This window comes from Rhinatrema bivittatum, chromosome 7 (assembly GCF_901001135.1).
Source record: "Rhinatrema bivittatum chromosome 7, aRhiBiv1.1, whole genome shotgun sequence".
NCBI classification, from domain to species: Eukaryota; Metazoa; Chordata; class Amphibia; order Gymnophiona; family Rhinatrematidae; genus Rhinatrema; species Rhinatrema bivittatum.
In genome coordinates this window covers 4,692,304-4,711,047 of record NC_042621.1, presented here as the reverse complement: position 1 = coordinate 4,711,047, position 18,744 = coordinate 4,692,304, and the positions used below count along the sequence as shown (strand labels likewise).

Sequence of the window (18,744 nt, the reverse complement as noted above, 5' to 3'; positions counted from 1 at the left end):
TGCATAGAGGTGTTTCATAGTTCTGCAGGTGGGGCACATGCATAGAGGTGTTTCATAGTCCTGCAGGTGGGACACATACATAGTCCAGCAGGTAGGATGCATGCACTGAGTGCTTCATAGTCCTGCAAGTAGGATCCACACACACACTGTGTTCCATAGTCCTGTAGGTAGGATGCACACATAGAAGTGTTTCATAGTCCTGCAGGTGGGATACATACATAGTTCTGCAGGTAGGATGCACACACACACTGTGTTCCATAGCCCTGCAGGTAGGATGCACACATAGAAGTGTTTCATAGTCCTGCAGGTGGGATGCACACATAGAGGTGTTTCATAGTCCAGCAGGTAGGATGCACACACACTGTGTTCCATAGTCCTGCAGGTAGGATGCACACATAGAAGTGTTTCATAGTCCTGCAGGTGGGGCACATGCATAGAGGGGATCCATAGTCCTGCAGGTGGGATACATACATAGTTCTGCAGGTAGGATGCACACATAGAAGTGTTTCATAGTCCTGCAGGTGGGATACATACATAGTCCAGCAGGTAGGATGCACACATAGAGGTGTTTCATAGTCCTGCAGGTGGGATACATACATAGTCCAGCAGGTAGGATGCACACATAGAGGTGTTTCATAGTCCTGCAGGTGGGATACATACATAGTCCAGCAGATAGGATGCACACATAGAGGTGTTTCATAGTCCTGCAGGTAGGATGCACACACCAAGAATGCCACAGGGCTCTCATACAGAGGGCCCTGCAGTAGAACCAGTGGAGTTTTCTCTTGACTCACCACACCCAAAGTTCAAGATCTTTTCTGTATACAAAGCAATATTTATGTTAATTTGCTGAAGGATTTTACTTTATTTTCTCCATGAATATGGCTTCAAAACTCAGGGCAGCGTTACTCTGACCTTTTTGTAGTAATAATACAAAAAGCCACAGGAGCCTGTGGTAAAAATGATGGCGTCTCTTTTGAAACCTGCAAAGACTCAGCCTTAGCTGTCATAAACCGCCATCCAGTGGACATTAGCCTAATAACATGTAGATTTAGAAGGCATGCCAATGTCAATGTTAGATAACATAAGACTAAACCACCTTCTGGATCACATTTTAGGCTCAGATGTCTATACAGTTTAAATAAAAAATCATGTTAAGCAAACAGTGAAAATTTGAGAGTACAATGGATTAAGTTGGTAACTATTAACACATGCCATATAAAGTTTTAAACTGCAAATATTTTGCAATCTGTGCATATATTTAATAGCTTTTTATAAAACGGATCTTGAGCCAGTGATTTGTATGCTCTATAGAATGATTTATCTGGTGAAAAACATTTGCAGATGGCTGAGAAGCTTCACTATACACCCCAGGACAAGAGGAAAATGAGAAGAAGAAAGCTGTTGCTTTCATGGTTGATGCAGTGGATCCGTGTATATTATGTTATGCGTACTATGTTGTTATTAGAGACTTTTTGCTGTCAGGTGGGCAATGTCATATTGTCAATGATGTGTATTTTGAGGGATACAGCACCTCTTAGTGTACCTCCAGGCTCAGGCCAAAACATTTAGGCCCAGCGTTTGCAATTCATCTGTCCCAGTGATGATCTCCATAGACTCCAGTGGCAGCACCCGCCCTAATCTCTTAGGGAGTCCCCTCGTAACCAAAGAGGTTCATTTCTCTGAGATCACACACACACACACTCTCAAATCTCCTTCTTCAGTGAGCCGTCAGATTGGAAAGTGTGCAGCGACATTGGGGAGGTTTGGGGGTGGGGGTGACTATAATTCATCTTCTGCAGAGACTCTTGCTAAGAAAGAGGAGTCAGATATGAAAATCAGAAAGGATAGGTCCAAATGGGAATGTTCAATTAGCCCAATCTCTGGGATGCAATTATGCATGTTAGAGTGTATGTGTTTAGAGAGACGTTTGTGAAGACAGGCGTAGCTGGTAGGTACTATTAAAGCTTATCGCAGAGGGATTGTGCCTAGGCCCGAGTACAAGGACCATGTGCCACATCATCCATTCCACTTTCATTTCTTCTTTCCTCGTGAAATGATGGCCAGCAGAGTGCACAGGCCTGAGGGAGTAGACAGAATGCAAGGAAAAGCTTGAGGCGTGGTCAGAGGTTTACTTGGCAGATAAAATTCAGTGCAAAATAGTGCAGCATTTGGGGTGGAAAAATCAAAAGGAGGTGTACACCATGGAGATTTTCTGGTGATGGTGTCTGATGAGAAACAGTGTGGCAAGGCAGTGGCTAGAGCCAGAGGGATGCTAGGCTGCATAGAGGCATAACCAGTAAAAAAAAAAAAAAAGGTGATATTGTCCCTGCACAGGCCTCACATAGAATACTGTGTTCAATTCTGGAGGTGAAAAAGGATAGATATAGAGTAGAGGCAGGCAAAATGGTGTGGGATCTGCACCAAAAGACATATGAGACGAAACTTGAGGACCTGAACACATATACCCTAGAGGAGAGGAGAGACAGAAGAGACATTTAAGTACCTGAAATTCATGCACAAACCTTTTCCAGTCTAAAGGAAGCTGTAGAACTAGGGGGGGGGTCACAGACTGAAGCTACAAGAAGGTAGACAGGAATAACATCAGAAAATATTTTCTCCTGCAAAGGGTGGTGGATGCATGGAAAGCCCTTCCAGGGGTGCTTGTGGAGACAAAGACAGTACCAGAATTCAAGAAAAGCATGGGGTAAATGCAACAGATTCCTTATTCACAAGAAGATGGAAACAAAATACTGGGGGGTATCCTGTGCATGCAGCGGTGATTCGACAGAAAAACACATGGAAATGATTGTATTGTGTTACCAAGAAAACATTGGGGTAACCTGCACAGAATGGCAGTTTCAACCTTAAACAGCTCGTTGGGCAGACTGATAATAGAAAAAGAGCCATTTTGGTCTTTTTCTATCATCACATACTATATTACTATCTTAAATCCGAGGGATTTATGTAACATAATAGCAGTCAGCAGACAAGGAGCTCCTGGCCCACCCCATGTGGAGACTTCTCTTACTGCCAGTCTACCTCGTGCCTGCTGAGTGTTTGTCATGAAGCTGTGGCATCCCTAACTCTATGGATTATTGAGTCTCTAATCGAGTCATGTAAAGCTCAAGGTTTCGACGCCATGTTCCAACTTTTAAGTGACCAGTTGCCTTTCTTTTTCAACTATGAGTCTACAGTCCATATGTATAATGCATTCACCCAGGAAACAGATTCGGGTGGTAGAGTCTGCAGTACTGCGTAGGATGAACGGGGAATTGGGACCTGGGTTCGTCACCTGCCGTCATGGTCCGGGTTTCTAGCAGTCTTTCCACGACATTGTGTCTTTCCATGCAGTATTCTGCTCCAAGTCCAGCACACGGTATGGAGATTTCCATGAAGAAAATGGCAACCATTAACGATGTGTGCGAGTCCATGAAACAGCAGCTCTTGATCCTGGTTGAGTGGGCGAAATACATCCCTGCGTTCTGTGAGCTCCCGCTAGACGATCAGGTGAGACCGGTTTACATGGACGGTGCCAGTTCTGCCGTGGTAGTGCGTGATTTTTGTATGCTTTTCAGGTTTGTGAGCCATGCGCAAAGCTTGACAGGAAATGAGGGTTACCCTCTCTGTGACCCCGGAAGATATAGGCTCTTCTTTGGGCTGTCAGCGAACGTCTATGGCAGGAGGAACAGCTGAAACGGGCAGTGAGCAAGCGGAGCCACATCCTGGGGGGGGTGGGGGGGGGGTGGGATGGCCCAAGATTAACATGGGGAAGCCGGCTGCGGCCATTTATTGACAACCCAAAGAAGAACCCGTATCCCCCAGGGTCAGATCACAACATAATGGCATGTCAGAGAGCGGGGGAACCCTCTTACTTCTGCCGTGCTTTGCATTGTCAGCCCTTGGCTTCTACCTGTGACATGATATAACGCCATGCATTCTCTAGTTACTTGTATCATGGCTTTGGAAGCATACTTTGTCTTGCTCTGTCATCTTGGAGCTGGGCCTGGCAGGAAAGGAGGAGGCGTCCAGCTCAGGGCCCTTCTCCTTGCTTGCCTTTGCTTTTAAGAAAATAGCATTCAATTTGATAAAAATAATTTATTGGTAACCAAAAAAAAGGAAAATATATTTTTTAACTTGTTTATTGGTATTTTTATATACCGGACCATTACTTGTTATTCTACTTGCAACTTTTCCCTGGCTTTTGAATCTTGCAAAACTCAGTGACATTGGTGAAGATGATCAGTTGCAAAATGTTGTTCTCAACTGTAGCTAAAGCGCTACAGCAGGTGTAGGCAGCTCCAGTCCACGCATGTCAGGAACTGGAGGGAGTGCATGCAAACACATCTCAAAAATATTCAACTTGGATAACTCGGAAACCCAACTGGCTTGGGGCACTCAAGGGCCAAAGTTTGCCTTCTCCTGCACCAAAGCGCCTTGTTCTTGTATCATGCTGGGCCCTGGGCAACTGCCCCGTTTGCCTGTGGCACAAAGAGGCCCTGCCTGCCGACCTTGGCTGACACCAATAACAGTGAGTGCCGTTTCTTGCATGTGATTTGCAGGTGGCGTTACTGAGAGCCCACGCTGGGGAACACCTCCTCCTCGGAGTCGCCAAACGCTCAATCCCCTACAAGGATTTTCTCTTGTTAGGTAAAAGGACATACATTCTGTCTTATGATACTGTGGGGGCAGCTCAGAATTAGGAACGGAGAACACCTTTTACTGGTTATGAGGGCCTGTGAAGAATTCAGACTGTGGTGGAAGATGTAGTCATGCAATAGCAGTCGGAGCAGTGCAGTCTGATGGCTTTCACAAAGCTCTCCTATGACACAGCTTCACGTCTTAAAACTAAAATGACTAATTCAGAATAAAGCAGCTACCGATGTGCAATAGGGTAAGGTGCTTCAGGGCCAGCTGCAGGATGAAGGCTGAGGGGAGCATCAACTCACAGTGAAGGAGGCTGTCACATCCCCCCCCCCGAGTCCTCCCTCTCTCCTCCTTACCTCTGGCTGGCAGGAAGACAGCGACACTGCTCCATGTCAGCCTCCTCTGCTGGCTGGGTTCAGTCTTGAGATTTGAAACAGGCAGTGGTGGCAGGTCCCTTGAGATTATGGGGCACTGCATGTTTCAAACTGTGAGACAGAGCCTGGCTTGGAGAGGAGGAGGAGGATGCAGCTGCTGCACTACCACTCACTTCCTCAAGGCTGGGGAGGGGGAGACAGGATTTTCCTATTGGTGGGGAAATCTTACTGTATAAGAGTATTATCACTTACACCACTTGCATTGCTTTCCTCATACAGTTCTTGCTCTGACCATGCACCTCTGCCTGTGCTGATCTCCCAGACGTACAGGCACAGAGAGGCAAAAACAGGGAATTCTCTGGCTTTCACCCTGAGGCTCAGGGGATTTTCATCACGTGCAGGTTCTTAAGGGGAACAGTGTGGACAGTTTCAGCCCCTCACCTTCCTCACTCAGTAAGCCTGTAGGGAACAGCAAGAGAGAGATGAGTCTGGAGCAGACACTGCAGGCAGCATGTGGGGAGAAACTGGAGAGGGACCTGCAACACACACAACTCAGTCTGCAGCAGTCGTTTCCAAGACTTGGGACTCATTCAGAGGAGGGCAGAGTGAAGACACACAAGTCATGGAGCTGTGACTTATAGGGAGTGAGAACAAAGAGAGTGCTGGGGTCAGGGAAAGAAGAAGGGGTAATGCAGGGGTCATCCCTGCAGGGGGAGAAAAAGTGATGGCGGTGTGTGTGTGGGGAAGAGTGGAAAGTGAGGATTAATGGGGGGCAGGGTATGGGGTGGAAGAGAGCAAGCTGATATGCCTTATTCATTTCCTTGGCCCCCCCCCCCCCCCCCCACTACTAATAAACAGCATTCTCAGGGTGACCACAACTCAGAAGTTCCCAGGCATGCAGAAGGCTAAAGAAAGTTTGACTTGACTGGAACTAAAGTTTGTGTACATTTACCAACTTCTTCCAGTCATTTAAGGTGTCTGAACTTTGAACTGTACAGACGGATGATGCTAGTACCTTTCTGCGTCTGTAGGGAATGACTTTATCATCCACATGCATTGCCCAGAGCTGGAAATTGCTCGCGTAGCCACAAGAATCCTAGATGAGCTGGTAAAACCCTTGCGGGAAATTCAGATCGATGACAACGAATATGCTTGCCTGAAGGCCATCGTGTTCTTTGACCCTGGTAAGTGTCTTATCTCTTGGTTGCCATCACTGATGGGTGACAGACCTTGGAGTTAGAGGTAGGGTCAGGATTGAAAGACCTAATGCAGCTTATTTTAAGGAGAGAAAATTCTCCTTACAAATGAGTATTGTTGGGGGAACCTGGCTCTGCCACCACCAGCATTGTTTTACAGGTTACAGGAGCTCCATGCTTTCAAGACTCAGCTTCTGAAAGGAAAAGGCAGACTCAACGTAGGCCCCTAGAATAACAAAAGTACCAGCTAGTGCTACTCAGGTTTTCATCCAGTTCCTCTGATAATAATTCCCTTGATCCGGATATCCTCTTAGTGAGTGGTTTCCCCAGCTTCCTTTGGACAAGAGTGAAGGCATGTCAGTGTGTCAGGTGAAACAGAAGGCGAAAATTGGATTATGGCAGTATAAGTATTAAGGAGAAGCTAGGACACCCAGCAGAAAGAGCACAGCTCCCAGTACAAGGGCTGCTAGCTCGCCCGTACCATAGTAGAACATGATAGAGTGACTGGAGCTTAGACCAGCTGAATAGCCAGATCACAGAAGTCTCAGATAGTACGGTCATTCCCAAACCTGTCCTATTGACCCCCAAAGCCAATCTGATTTTCAGGATGTCCACTATGCAGATGCACGAGTTACATTTTCATGCTCTGCCTCACTGGAAATAGACCTCATGCATATTTACTGTGCATAGCCTGAAATCCTGACCGGTCATGGATCCATGAGGACAGATTTGGTTACTGCTGCTGTAGTAGAATATTATTTATTATGATTTCCTCAAACTTTAATATCAAAATAGTGGAGCAGAGCATGGGCCTGGGCAGCGATGTGCTGGAAGGCAACTCCCAGAGTAGAGCTGGGGCAAGCCCCTTGCTGAGAGAGAGAGCCACTGGGACTGGGACGTCACAACTCTTGCATTCTAGCCCTGCCTGTGCGCTATTCGCCGGGCAGCTTATCTCAAACCGTGCCCTCTGACTTTTGCAAAGCTCCTTTGGCAAGCTATTTGTACCTTGATGCCGAGTTTCTGTGTAATCAAAACTAACAAAAGCACAAAAAATCCTAAACTCTGTTGGCGACTCTTTCTGACTCTGACTAGACTGTAAAGGAGTGAGTGACCCCGGCAAGGTGAAGAGCATGCGGTTCCAAGTGCAGGTGAACTTGGAGGATTACATCAGTGACCGGCAGTACGACTCCCGGGGGCGGTTCAGCGACATCCTGCTCCTGCTGCCGCCCCTGCAGAGCATCACCTGGCAGATGATCGAGCAGATGCACTTTGTCAAGCTCTTCGGGGTGGCTCGGATTGACAGCCTGCTGCAGGAAATGCTGTTGGGAGGTACGAACTAGAACCCGCATCACCTCCATTGCCAAATCTCTTTCGGTGTTGGAGCTTCTCTAGTTAAAGAACCACCTTCCCCGCCTGGACTGCCTAATAAAAGCCAGGTGAAACATAACCATGCAATCAAACTGAAAAGATCCTCTATTTTTTCCATTCCTTTCCTTGTGCTGATGTTCTGTCAAGTCATTGACCTAAAACCTTTCCGAACTGCAGGAAATTGCTTCCCTTCCCCTCCCGGAGTCCGCTGCTGGCCCTGAGCTGGTCACCCCTGCTGAAGGTTCTAATGCCAGGCCTGTGATGCACAACCTTAGGGAGCCACAGAAATAACGCGGCTTGTCACGGGGCCATGATTTCCAGGGGGAACGTGCATCCGTTTAGCAGATGGGGCTTTCTGAAGGAACAACCTTTCATCACCGCGTTAGCTATCCTGTTTGTCTGATGCATGCTGACAGTTCAAACACATGGGTGTGCACGCAGGCCACCATACACTGCCTGCTGGGATCAATTTGGGCTGCCTGGCAGCGTTTGATAGAGCTTTAATATTGCTTTTAAATAAAGTGTTTATTTGAGCCCCTGGCTAGTGGGTTTGCGACATAATCAGGTCAGGGGTGAGCTTTTTTTTTTTTTTTTTTCATTTGTGGTACTACTCTGCTTTTGTAAGATGTTTTCATCGTTTTTAGACAAACATAACAGTCTTAAGAATCCTTTTGGACAAAAATGGGCTTTGGAAGAAAATCTTTTATTTTTTTTTTTCCTCCTGACTCATTGACGAGAGAGTTTTTCCATAACCCAAGCCCAATAGTGCAATGTACAAAACCAGAAGTGATTAAGATTCTGTTCCTCAAGAGTGCTGCTAGGGGTTCAATCTGATACCCCCTTCTCCCAGTCCAGTCGAATGCTCTTTCCAAGGCATTCTGGCATCCATGGCGTTGCTTTTATTTTTATTTCCATGTCACAGATGAGATACAGAAAGTTCTGGGCCAAAGGTGCCACCTGTCTGCCTATGGAGCCATCTGGCCACCATAAACTATAGGCTTGTGGCGGACAGACGTGGGTGAAGACTGCCCAGCTAAGTCCCATCTGAATTAGCACCTGTTTTCCTTTCTCCTTTACAGGACCCACGATGGACGTACCCCATTTTTCCCACACGGGATCTTCCAGCCTGAGCCTTCAGCCTCTGGCAGGACACGTAACGCTTCCGAGTGGCATCAGCTCGGTGATCCACATGGTGCCAGTCCGTAGGTGTTCATCTCTATGCTTTAGTTAAAGGAGGGAGACTGGGACATTGTGTAAAATACCAATTTCTATTAGGAAAGTAAAAGGGATATCTATACTTATTTTTACGCGGATCAGAAGGAATGGGAGTTTACATTCTGTGTTAATTTATGTTATACATAAGGTAGTTGGAATTTCTAGTGCCCATACTGCAGCAGAAGCATGCACTGCAGGCTCACATTGCACTGTCTCTAATTTTACATGATTTTGGCATGCCGTTCCTCCTAGGAGCTCTTCACCATAGGGTCCTGCTAACTGTAGTTCTCTTTCATTACTTTTGCTTCAGTAGACTGCACCTTAGTACTGAGAGTATTCTGTGGTCTGCTGTCCGTAGTTAGGCCAGCATTGGACACTCTAAGGCCCAGGGCAGAAACTCTGAAGTTTCCCAGCGAAGACCAGGCACGCTGAAGGCCTGCCTCAGTGACATCACTCACCTTCACAAAGGGGAGCCCATTGTGGAGCAGCAGCCTTGGGCAATTGCCATGCTTATTTATTTATTTATTTAACATTTTTATATACCGGGATTCATACAAGATATTGCACATCGTCTCGGTTTACATTGAAACTGAACACAAGCATGAGAGCATGCTAATTACATAGAACATAAAATGCTGATAGAACGCTGATAACATAGAATGCTAAATGCTAATTACATGTAATGCTAAATGCTAATTACATGTAATGCTAGTTGCATGGAACTGTGATAACAAGCATGAGAATGTTAATGTTACTATTAAATACATAATACAGGTATGAAGATAGGGTCCGAGTAAAGCAAAACTTGGAACATACTGGAGAGGGAAGAAAGCAAAATTTATCTTAATAGGGAAGAAAGCAACTTTATCTTAATAGGCGTCTGTGTTCTAATATAAGGATGGTATGAGAGTTTTTATTTAGGCTTGGGGCCGGGTGGTGGCGTAGAGGTAAATAGTTATCATGACTGGAATGCTTGTTCGAATAGCAAAGTTTTTAGTCTCTGCTTGTCCTTCCTTACCTCTTCCACCCCAAAATAAGCCCTGTTTGTTATAAAAAGTTAAATGGAAACCTTTGTTCTCATATGGAAAAAGGACTTCTCTTTGTGTTATAATGTTTTAAGATATATTTCAGTGGTGTCAGGATGGTAATGTAACCCTTTGTTATTTAGGTAAATCTACATTGTACGGGCAATAAGATTTTTGTTTTCTTCTTCTTATGACATTTTTGCTATTTTCACAGTCTTTGGTGTACAACTTGGTTCCCTAGGTCAGTGATTCTCAAGCTGATCCTCAGGGGCCACTTGCCCCGTCTGCTTTTCAGGATATCCCTCATGAATATGCATAGGTTAGATTTGCATGCATTGGAGGAAATGTATGCAAATCTCTCCCATGCATATGCATGAGGGTTATCCTGAAAAGCAGACGGGGCAAGCGGTCCCTGAGGACTGGGTTGAGAACCACTGATCTACTTCACAACCAGAAACACCATGAGAGGCACACTTAAAAAAAAAAAAAAAAAAAGGATTACCACAAACTCCATGATGTAGAAAAAGCTGAAGTAGTGAAGTGTTCGTAAGTGCTGTGTATGGATAAAATTTGTGAGCAGTGAACTATAAATCAATGTGCCGTGTAAAGGAGAGGAGTGAGTGACATGTTTGTGTGGTAGATTTGTGGTAGAGGACTGACTGCATTATGCAGTGTTTTAAGTAGTACGCGGCATGCATGTTTGCTAACACTGCATATAATGCATAGGTTTTCCACAAGTAACGCAGTAAATGAGGGCATGCATACCTCCTGACGCTGCTAACCCTGCAGACCCATTTTGCTACGTGATAGAGAAAACAAAAAGGTGCACATCAGAGAAGGCGTTTGCATATATGGAAAGCGTGAGTGGAAGGCAAGAATGTGAGATGGAACAGAATGAATGTACACAAAGAGACGGGATGAGGTAACGTTGGGACTGAAAGAACAGAGGCTGAAGGTAATGTAAACGTGAAGGAAGGCCAAGCAGTGTTTTTTTTTTGTGTAAAGAAAAGTCAAGCCCTAGCAGCTCCAGTGGCAAAAGCAGCACTTGCCATTTTGATAGCAGTTTTTGCATGAGACACTTTAAACAGTTTTTAAATATAGATGGCTGCTGAAATGTTTTGAGGTGTTTTCAGAGAAAGAGAATGGTCTTCTATTGCTAGATTTCATAATTTTCCCCCAAAAATGAAAAGGGTTTTAGGGTCAAAATCTCTTCTATGGGACGTAATAGAAATTGTGAACATGACAGGAGCACTTGAACCAGCGTCGGTCAGGAGTGAATATACTCAGACCTGAGGGCTCCTGGAGGTGCCTATTTTTTGGGGGTGAATTCAAGTGCTTATGAACAGGTCTCTACACAGCATGGCAAGCCTTAATGCATCTATTATGGAGGCTCCTCCCCACTGCATACCACCAATGTCTGTGCTTTCAAGCTCCAATGACTACTTTCTCTTTTTTTTTGTGCTAAATATTTCCTTTTAAGCTATTCATGGGCATGATAACTTTCAACGCGGCTCGCAGGTGCACATGTGCACGCGTCTGTGAGCCCACGCCCAGGGACGTGGCCGTTTTATAATATACTTGCGTGTATACGCGCATGTTGTACGATAGCCTGACCGAGTGTGCAGGTGCACTCCATTTTAAGCGGGCGCGCACCTGGGCGTGCAAATAGCACTTCTACCGCAGAAGCGGGAGGATTTTAAAAGGCACGGCGTGCATCAAGCTTTTAAAATTCTCCTTAAAATATCTAAATATTTCTGCTGCTCGCCTCTCAAGAGTCCAAAAAGAACTTGGAGTGATGGACTTCCGGCGATGACGTGAGCGAGCCGGCAGCGGGAAATCGGAGCTCCTTGCCCCCCTCTATTCCCTGTTGCGGCGGACTGCTTTAAAACGCGGTGATTTTTTTTTAAAAATGGAACCGCGAGCCGCCCAAAGTGCCAGGATGCTACGGCAGTAAAATCGGCAGCGGTCGCGTTGGGGAGCGGCAGCCTAGCCTTGCTGGCGATACAGCTCGATACAGCCTGGAGCGGCTGTACAGCTAAGATGGTGGCCATGATGTTTTAGTAGCCCTTTCCGCTCCCAGGTATCTTCCTAACGCAATGATTCTTCTCCCCCTTACCATTGGGGACTTCCCTCGGCCCTAGGGTGCTGTATAATACATCCCTGAATAGCTGGTGCAGCGGCCTGGCAGCTCTCTTAAGCAGTCTGCAGCAGATCAATCCAAGATGGCGGCTCCACGTGGTCCTCGTCCCGGGGCTCTTTGTTGGGCAGGCTAGCCCATGTCTCCTAGCTGATCTCTAAGCTCCAGCACATCCTTACAGATGGGCACTACAATTTTAGCACCTGTGTCTCTCCTGCCAAGGAGCTTTGGAACTGTCTCACTTTTTTCTATTGCAAGAGTTTTCCGGAACCCGTGACAGGTAGCTAGCCGAGGTACTCTCCGCCACTATTTTTGTTACATGAGTGCTGTTAAGGAGGACTTGTCTCTGGGGTCTTATTTTTTTCTCCATACTTCCCTGTTTGTTCTGCGCTGTTTTCTCTCTCTGACTTTCTCTGACCCGAGCTTAAGCACCTGCGTTCCCGACAATCGGAAAGGAATGCGCCATAGGAGTTCCCAGAATACTTCTGATCGACATTCACACCCTCCGTGTGCAGCTAAGATGGCGACAGCCCCGGCTGGGGAGCCAGTGATGGCCTCTTTCACGGAGGAGGCCCTGCAGAAGCTATCACAGAGGGTCACTGCTGCTCTGGATGAGCGTTTACTCAAGTTACAGTCCTCAATGGAAGACATTAAAACTGCAATCGAGGGACATTCCAAGCGGCTAGACACGGCCGAAAGCACTCTCTCGGACTTAGGGGACCGTCTTTCGGAATCAGAACGCCATGTGGTGGATCTGCAGACCCGGCAGCACGATCTACTAGCAAAATTGGAGGATCAAGAGGATCGGGGCCGACGGAATAATTTAAAAATTATTGGCTTGCTGGAAACAGTAAAGGATGGAGAACTAAAACAGTTGGTTGAACAATGGCTGCCACAACAGGTTGGGCTGGCCTTGGATGATGAGCGCCTACAATGTGAAAGAGTACACCGGATCGGACTGCAAAGGGAGGGAAATACCCAGCCATGGCCTGTAATGGCACGCATCTTGAATTGGGCCCATAAGATGCAACTGATGAGAGCATATCGACAAACTGCCACGGTAGAATACCAGGGTCACTGTTTGCTGATGTTCAACGATTTCTCTGCTAGCACCGTGGCCCAGAGGAAAGTCCTCGCCCCGGCATGTACTGAGCTCCACAAACGTGGCATCAATTTTGCTTTACTATACCCGGCAAAGCTGCGAGTCTATCATGCTAACAAAGTCTTATTTTTCCATTCTAAGGAAGAAGCAGATGGCTTTATAAAGACTTTGCTGGCGTCCGGCGGGGAATGAGTAGTGAATCTGAACTGTTCTTGGTTCTTCATTCTGCAGTTTTATTAAGTTTTGAGTTATGGAGCTGCAGTTCTATGTTTAGCCTGTTTCTTCAGTGATCAAGACAGATATATAACCGGTTGAAAATCGGTTGGATGAGGCCTTAAGACTTGCACCATGAGCTGTAGTGGTCTGCATCCCAGCGGATTTTTCCTATTCTTTTCTGCTCCAGACCATAGCAGCTCAAACACAATCTTAATAGCAAGAATTGTAGACTTTGGGTATCAGGGAAGACCTCTACCACTTCGGAACTGGAGCAGCAAGGAACGGACACACCTATCCTGGAGTCCTTGGGTTGCACCTTTTACTTGGCTACAATGGTTGATGGCGAGTTCTGATTCTGGTGGTTGTCCCCTCATCAGGGGCTGGAGGTGGGGGAAGCCCTAACATCCAGAGTACAAACTACGGATGGGGTGTGCCTTGAACCTCTTGGAGCGTTGGTGTGTATGGTTTCTATGGATGTATGGTGTGCAAATGGTATGGCTGTTGGGAGTTGTGGATGCTTGGTGTGGGGTAGGGGTTAGGTGTGTGTGTGTTGGGGGGGGGGGGGGGTGGAGGACGAGAGGGCTATTTGCAGATCTAGACCAAAAGTTAAGACCAAGCAAATTCGAATATGGCTCCCTATTTTCTCTGGGGTCTAGGCTGGGAGGCCTTGGAGATGTTTCTTCTCGTTTCTGGGATTCCCCAGTTGGGCCTCCTCCTAGAATTACTTTAGACATTAGGGGTAATGGCACAAATTAAGATTGTCTCGCTGAATGTGAATGACATTCACTCTCCTATTAAACGGCAAAAGCTCTTCACGATGTTTAAAAGGTTGAAAGCCCAGGTGGTATTTTTACAGGACACCCACCTTGATAATAAGGAACATATTAAATTGAGAAGAGATTGGGTGTGACAATGCTACTATTCCTCATACACATCATGTAGGAGAGGGGTTGCCATCCTCATACATAAAAATCTACCATTTCAACTGGCTTATTGACTAGCATAGTTGCTCCCGGATCTCCCTTGAGTATTATTCAGCAACGCCCGGGTGCGCAATGCCCTGTTAACTATCCTAAAGCATTATTATATCCCTGTATCCGGGCTTGGAGATGGCTCCGCAAGCTTGGAGGGCGAACGGGCGTCGCTTCCCTTTTGATGCCCCTGTTGGATAATGTAGACTTTTTGCCGGGAAGGGATAATGGCGCTGATTTCCAGACATGGGCGGGCAATGGGGTGGTTTTTCTATTTCATCTGTATGATCCGGAATCTCATGTATTACTGGATTTTGCCACCCTTGCCTGCACTTTTCAATTGCCAATGCGCCAGTTTTATGCTTATTTGCAGGCACAGCATTATGCGAGGTCTTTTTTGTGGTCGCCGACGGAGCTGGTGGCTGAAATGGACTTTGCTAATAAAGTGTTTGATGTAGCGTACCTTGCCAATACTATCACTGGCTGGAAAAAACTGGGACTCAAGATGCAACCAGCTAGCAATCTGGAATGCCTGGCTACCTGATGGTCCTCTATTTTGGAATCTTTAATTTCAGCTAAGCAGATGGCAGCGTATTTTACAGCCATATATAAACAATTGCCTGATTTACGTCTCAGGGAGGTACAGTTTAAAATTCTGCACAGTCTATATTGCGATGATGTTCGTCGATTCCGAATGAAGCCGAATGAAGCTCGCTCCCTCACCTCTATGTCTTAAGTGTAGTAAAACGGAAGGCACGCTCTTTCATCGCCTTTTTGAGTGTGAGTTATTAAAATCCTTTTGGATGTCTGTCCTGGATATTATTGCTACAGCACAACTACTGTTATTTGTAACACGGGACGGGTGCTCCTGACCAGTTCTTTACCTCGTGCTCTTCCCAGGACTAGCTCAAAAATGAAATTTGAGAGAATAGCTGTCTTGCTGGCATGCAGAACTATATTGGCGGATTGGACAGACTCGAACGCGTTGCCAACACTTGCAGCCTGGTTTGGTATAATGACATCCCTTCTACAGCTGGAACGACTGGACTTCCTAGCCAGCAAGCGGAAGAAAGATAAAATTTATACTGCTTGTTTGACAGCCTGTTATAACTTTTTCCCACAGGAGTTACAAGATGGTCTTACTAATAATGGTTACACATCTACATGGTCCTCTGGGTAGGTGGGGTAGGGAAGGGGATGAGAAGGGTAGGGAGGGGGAAGCGTAGGGTAGGTATGGTGGTTGTGTGTAGTTCGATTGTGGAATGATTCTGATAGGTATGGATGAGTTGTTGGTTAATGGGAAGGTGGTATATCGTGGGGGTGGGTAGTGTAGGGGTGGGCGTAGATTATTCTTCAAAAAGTTGATGAGGGTACATGCTGCCCCGAATTCTGGTACTATGTGCTTACGAATTCTAATGGCACGATTCATGTTTGTATATTTCTGATTGTTTTCATGTAACTGTTTATTGGGGGACGCTGTTCCTGTTATTAATAAAAATTATTTTGACAAAAAAAAAAAAGAACTTGGGGTGGTGGAAGAAAAGCGGTGACTTGGTATCTGACACTAAGCTGCAATAACCTAATATCTTGTGTCTTTCAGCCTCTCCAGAAGCGTCTCTTCCGTCTCCTTCAACCAGCACAGGAAGTGATGATTATAAACTGAACCCTTCCACAGCGCTGGGCCCCTCTGTCCAGCTATTGCCTCACTCTATTATTCCCAAGCAGGAGATTTTATAGAGAAGAAAGGAAGCCAAAGAATTCAATTCCCAAAGAAACACAATAGAGCCGAGAAAAATGTCAAGAGCACTGCGGCACATTCCAAACCTCCCCATTCTGTCGACATGGACACAAAGTGAATCCATTCTAGAAGAAGATTTTTCTTTTGGGTTATTGATTGCTAATTAATCTGTTGTACTTTATACCAGCAATGCTTAGTGGATTTCTTGGAAAGTCATCTGCATTCCAGCATATTTTATTATCGCTTAGATCGAAACTACTGCTATCCTGCCCATGGGACAAGATACTGTGGAGGCCACCCTGCACTCCGGGCCAGAACTCAAACCCGTCAAAAGGAATAGGATGCACTATGAATAGTAATTGCTTTTTTGTAATAATCACTGGCATTTCTGTGCCTTTTTTTTTTTTTTTTGGTGTGCTGGGTCTCTTTTATGCTTTTCAATCAGGACTACAGCATCCAAGATCCAAATCATATTATTCTTTCAGGACTTCCTGGTGGGCGAGGACCTTTCACCAGAGGGCAGTGCAGGTCTTGAACTGTTGAGAAATAAGGCACAATGTATTATGCATAAACCTGGGAGTTGGGGCACGCAACCATATACATGAGGGATGAGTTAAAGTAACCAGGTTTTAATCTGCTTTTAAATTTAAAAATGATTCCCTAAAGAAATATTCAGCCAACTGTGGAGCAATGGGAGGGGATGTTGAGGACACCAAACACAAAAAGCTGGACTCAGGTACTATGAATTAAATATTTCCATATAAAACATTGGAAAACAAAATTAATCAAAGTCAATATGCCCTATTTTGAGTGCAAACAACATATTTGAAGTTATGAGAAGCCACAAGGGCATGTGATCACAGATAACCCTGCTAAGAACAAAAAGTGAACTTGCTATTTCATGTTTCTTCTTTATGTAAATTTGTTCCTATTAAACTTTATAAAACTAAGTATCATTGACTTTATGGCCAAGGGATGGGTTAGGATAAGACAGAAACCAATTTTCAGGAAATCGCAAAAAATGCAGGTTTATGTTACATCAGTGAGGATAAGGTAGCAATGTAAAGGAGAAATGGCAATTTGAAAAGCGCAGTGTCCATGTGGAATCCACGTTAATGTACTCTGATTTCTTTTCTAAAGGAATAAATGTGTCCAGTCCACACATGCAGGAGGAATATGACTGGGTCATTGACTCAGATCAGAGCTGGGGTTGAGAGACTCGCTCACATTCTGAGGCTTCATCAATACTTCACTTAAAATGGCTTTTGTGTATACAAAGTCAGAAACATCTCCTATTTTCTGTGCACTCAGAAATACATCATCGCTAATATGTGGATTCTGAGAGGCGACATAGGCAGACAGAGATACAGTATAGTGAGATCTTCTGTGATCAACATTAGCCATTACTGTCCTAAAAATTGATGCTACTAAATCTCCATGCCACTGGCTAGCATTTGTGGCTTCTTTCAGTTCTTTTTGTAGGGAGAGGAAGTAGAAAATACATATTTTGGAGATGGCTAAAAAAAAGTGGTCATCTGGGTGCATGAACCTAAACTTTGTTCACCATACTCTGAGCATTTACAACTAGGGGAACTATTTTATAAAATAGAGGCAAAACATTTCAGTTTAAGAATGACTTTTTATTAAATACATTCACAAGTGATATGTTATATAGATTTTTGTCCTAAACACAAGCGCAGCATGCTGGACAACTTTGTTTCTTCTGAAAGTCGCATGCGGCCATAACTTGGAAAGAAGCTCAGCCAGCACCGCTAGCATCTGCTTTCACATCTGGTTGATGCTCCATTGACAGTTAACAGGTCTACATAGTATAGGACTGAATGGATCTAAAACTTACACGAAATGGAAATATAGCAATAAAATGTTCATCAGTAACACAGCAGATGATAGATGAAAGACCAAGCAGCCCATCCAGTCTGACCAGTTATTCTGACCACACCACTAAGGAGATATCCCAGCTGCCAGCCACAGCTGTATCTCTCCTTATGGGAGACAGTCTTTTTGTGCTTTACCTTTATACTTCACCATCTTGGGTAGAAGAGCACATACAAGAACTCTACTTACCTCCAATGCCCACCTCCATCATAAACTGTGGCTTGCAAAAGTATTCAACCCCCTAAAAAGTCAGCAAATTTGTGTGGATTGCAAGATAGTTCCAGACAGTATGTTTATTGCAAACCAGTATGCTCTTAAAGAAAATGTTCAAAGTCACAATCCATTATTTCTCTGCATTTTTTGTAGAAAAAAACCAAACCAAACAAAACTGGAAAATGCTGCTTAAGTATTCAACCCCTTCAGACTAGAACTTGGTAGAACATCTTTTGCTGCAATAACAGCTTTGTCTGTTCTACCAGCCTTGCACCCTGTTTGGGAGTGACCTTTACCCATTCTTCTTGGCAGATTTGCTCCAGGTTGGGTGGATGACACTTATAGACCTCAATTTTCAGATGGTGCCACAGATTCTTGATTGGATTGAGATCTGGACTTTGACTTGGCCATTGAAGATCGATCAACTTTTTGTTGTTCAACCACTCCTGGGTTCCTTTGGCCTTGTGCTTGGGATCCTTGTCCTGCTGAAAGGTGAACGTTCTCCCAAGTTTTAGATTTTTTTTAGCAGGTTGCCTTGCAGTACCTCCCTGTATGTTGCACCATCCATCTGTCCTTCAGGTTTAACAAGATGTCCAATCCCCTCTGGGGAAAATCATCCCCACAACATGATGTTGCCTCCCCCATA

General features: G+C 45.2%; 1 protein-coding gene across 3 annotated transcripts in view; it reads left to right on the top strand.

Moving 5' to 3' along the window:
- Nucleotides 1-16,939, top strand: part of LOC115094965 (hepatocyte nuclear factor 4-beta-like) — an 84,286-nt gene extending 67,347 nt beyond the window's left edge. For all 3 annotated transcript variants that reach the window (XM_029608085.1, XM_029608084.1, XM_029608086.1), the window contains exons 5-10: nucleotides 3,355-3,510; nucleotides 4,563-4,650; nucleotides 6,053-6,205; nucleotides 7,310-7,546; nucleotides 8,665-8,787; nucleotides 15,852-16,939. In XM_029608085.1, coding sequence (XP_029463945.1) covers nucleotides 3,355-3,510; nucleotides 4,563-4,650; nucleotides 6,053-6,205; nucleotides 7,310-7,546; nucleotides 8,665-8,787; nucleotides 15,852-15,988 — 894 coding nt within the window. In that variant the 3' untranslated portion in view covers nucleotides 15,989-16,939. The remainder of the gene's footprint in view (nucleotides 1-3,354; nucleotides 3,511-4,562; nucleotides 4,651-6,052; nucleotides 6,206-7,309; nucleotides 7,547-8,664; nucleotides 8,788-15,851) is intronic.
- Nucleotides 16,940-18,744: the final 1,805 nt, after the last annotated feature.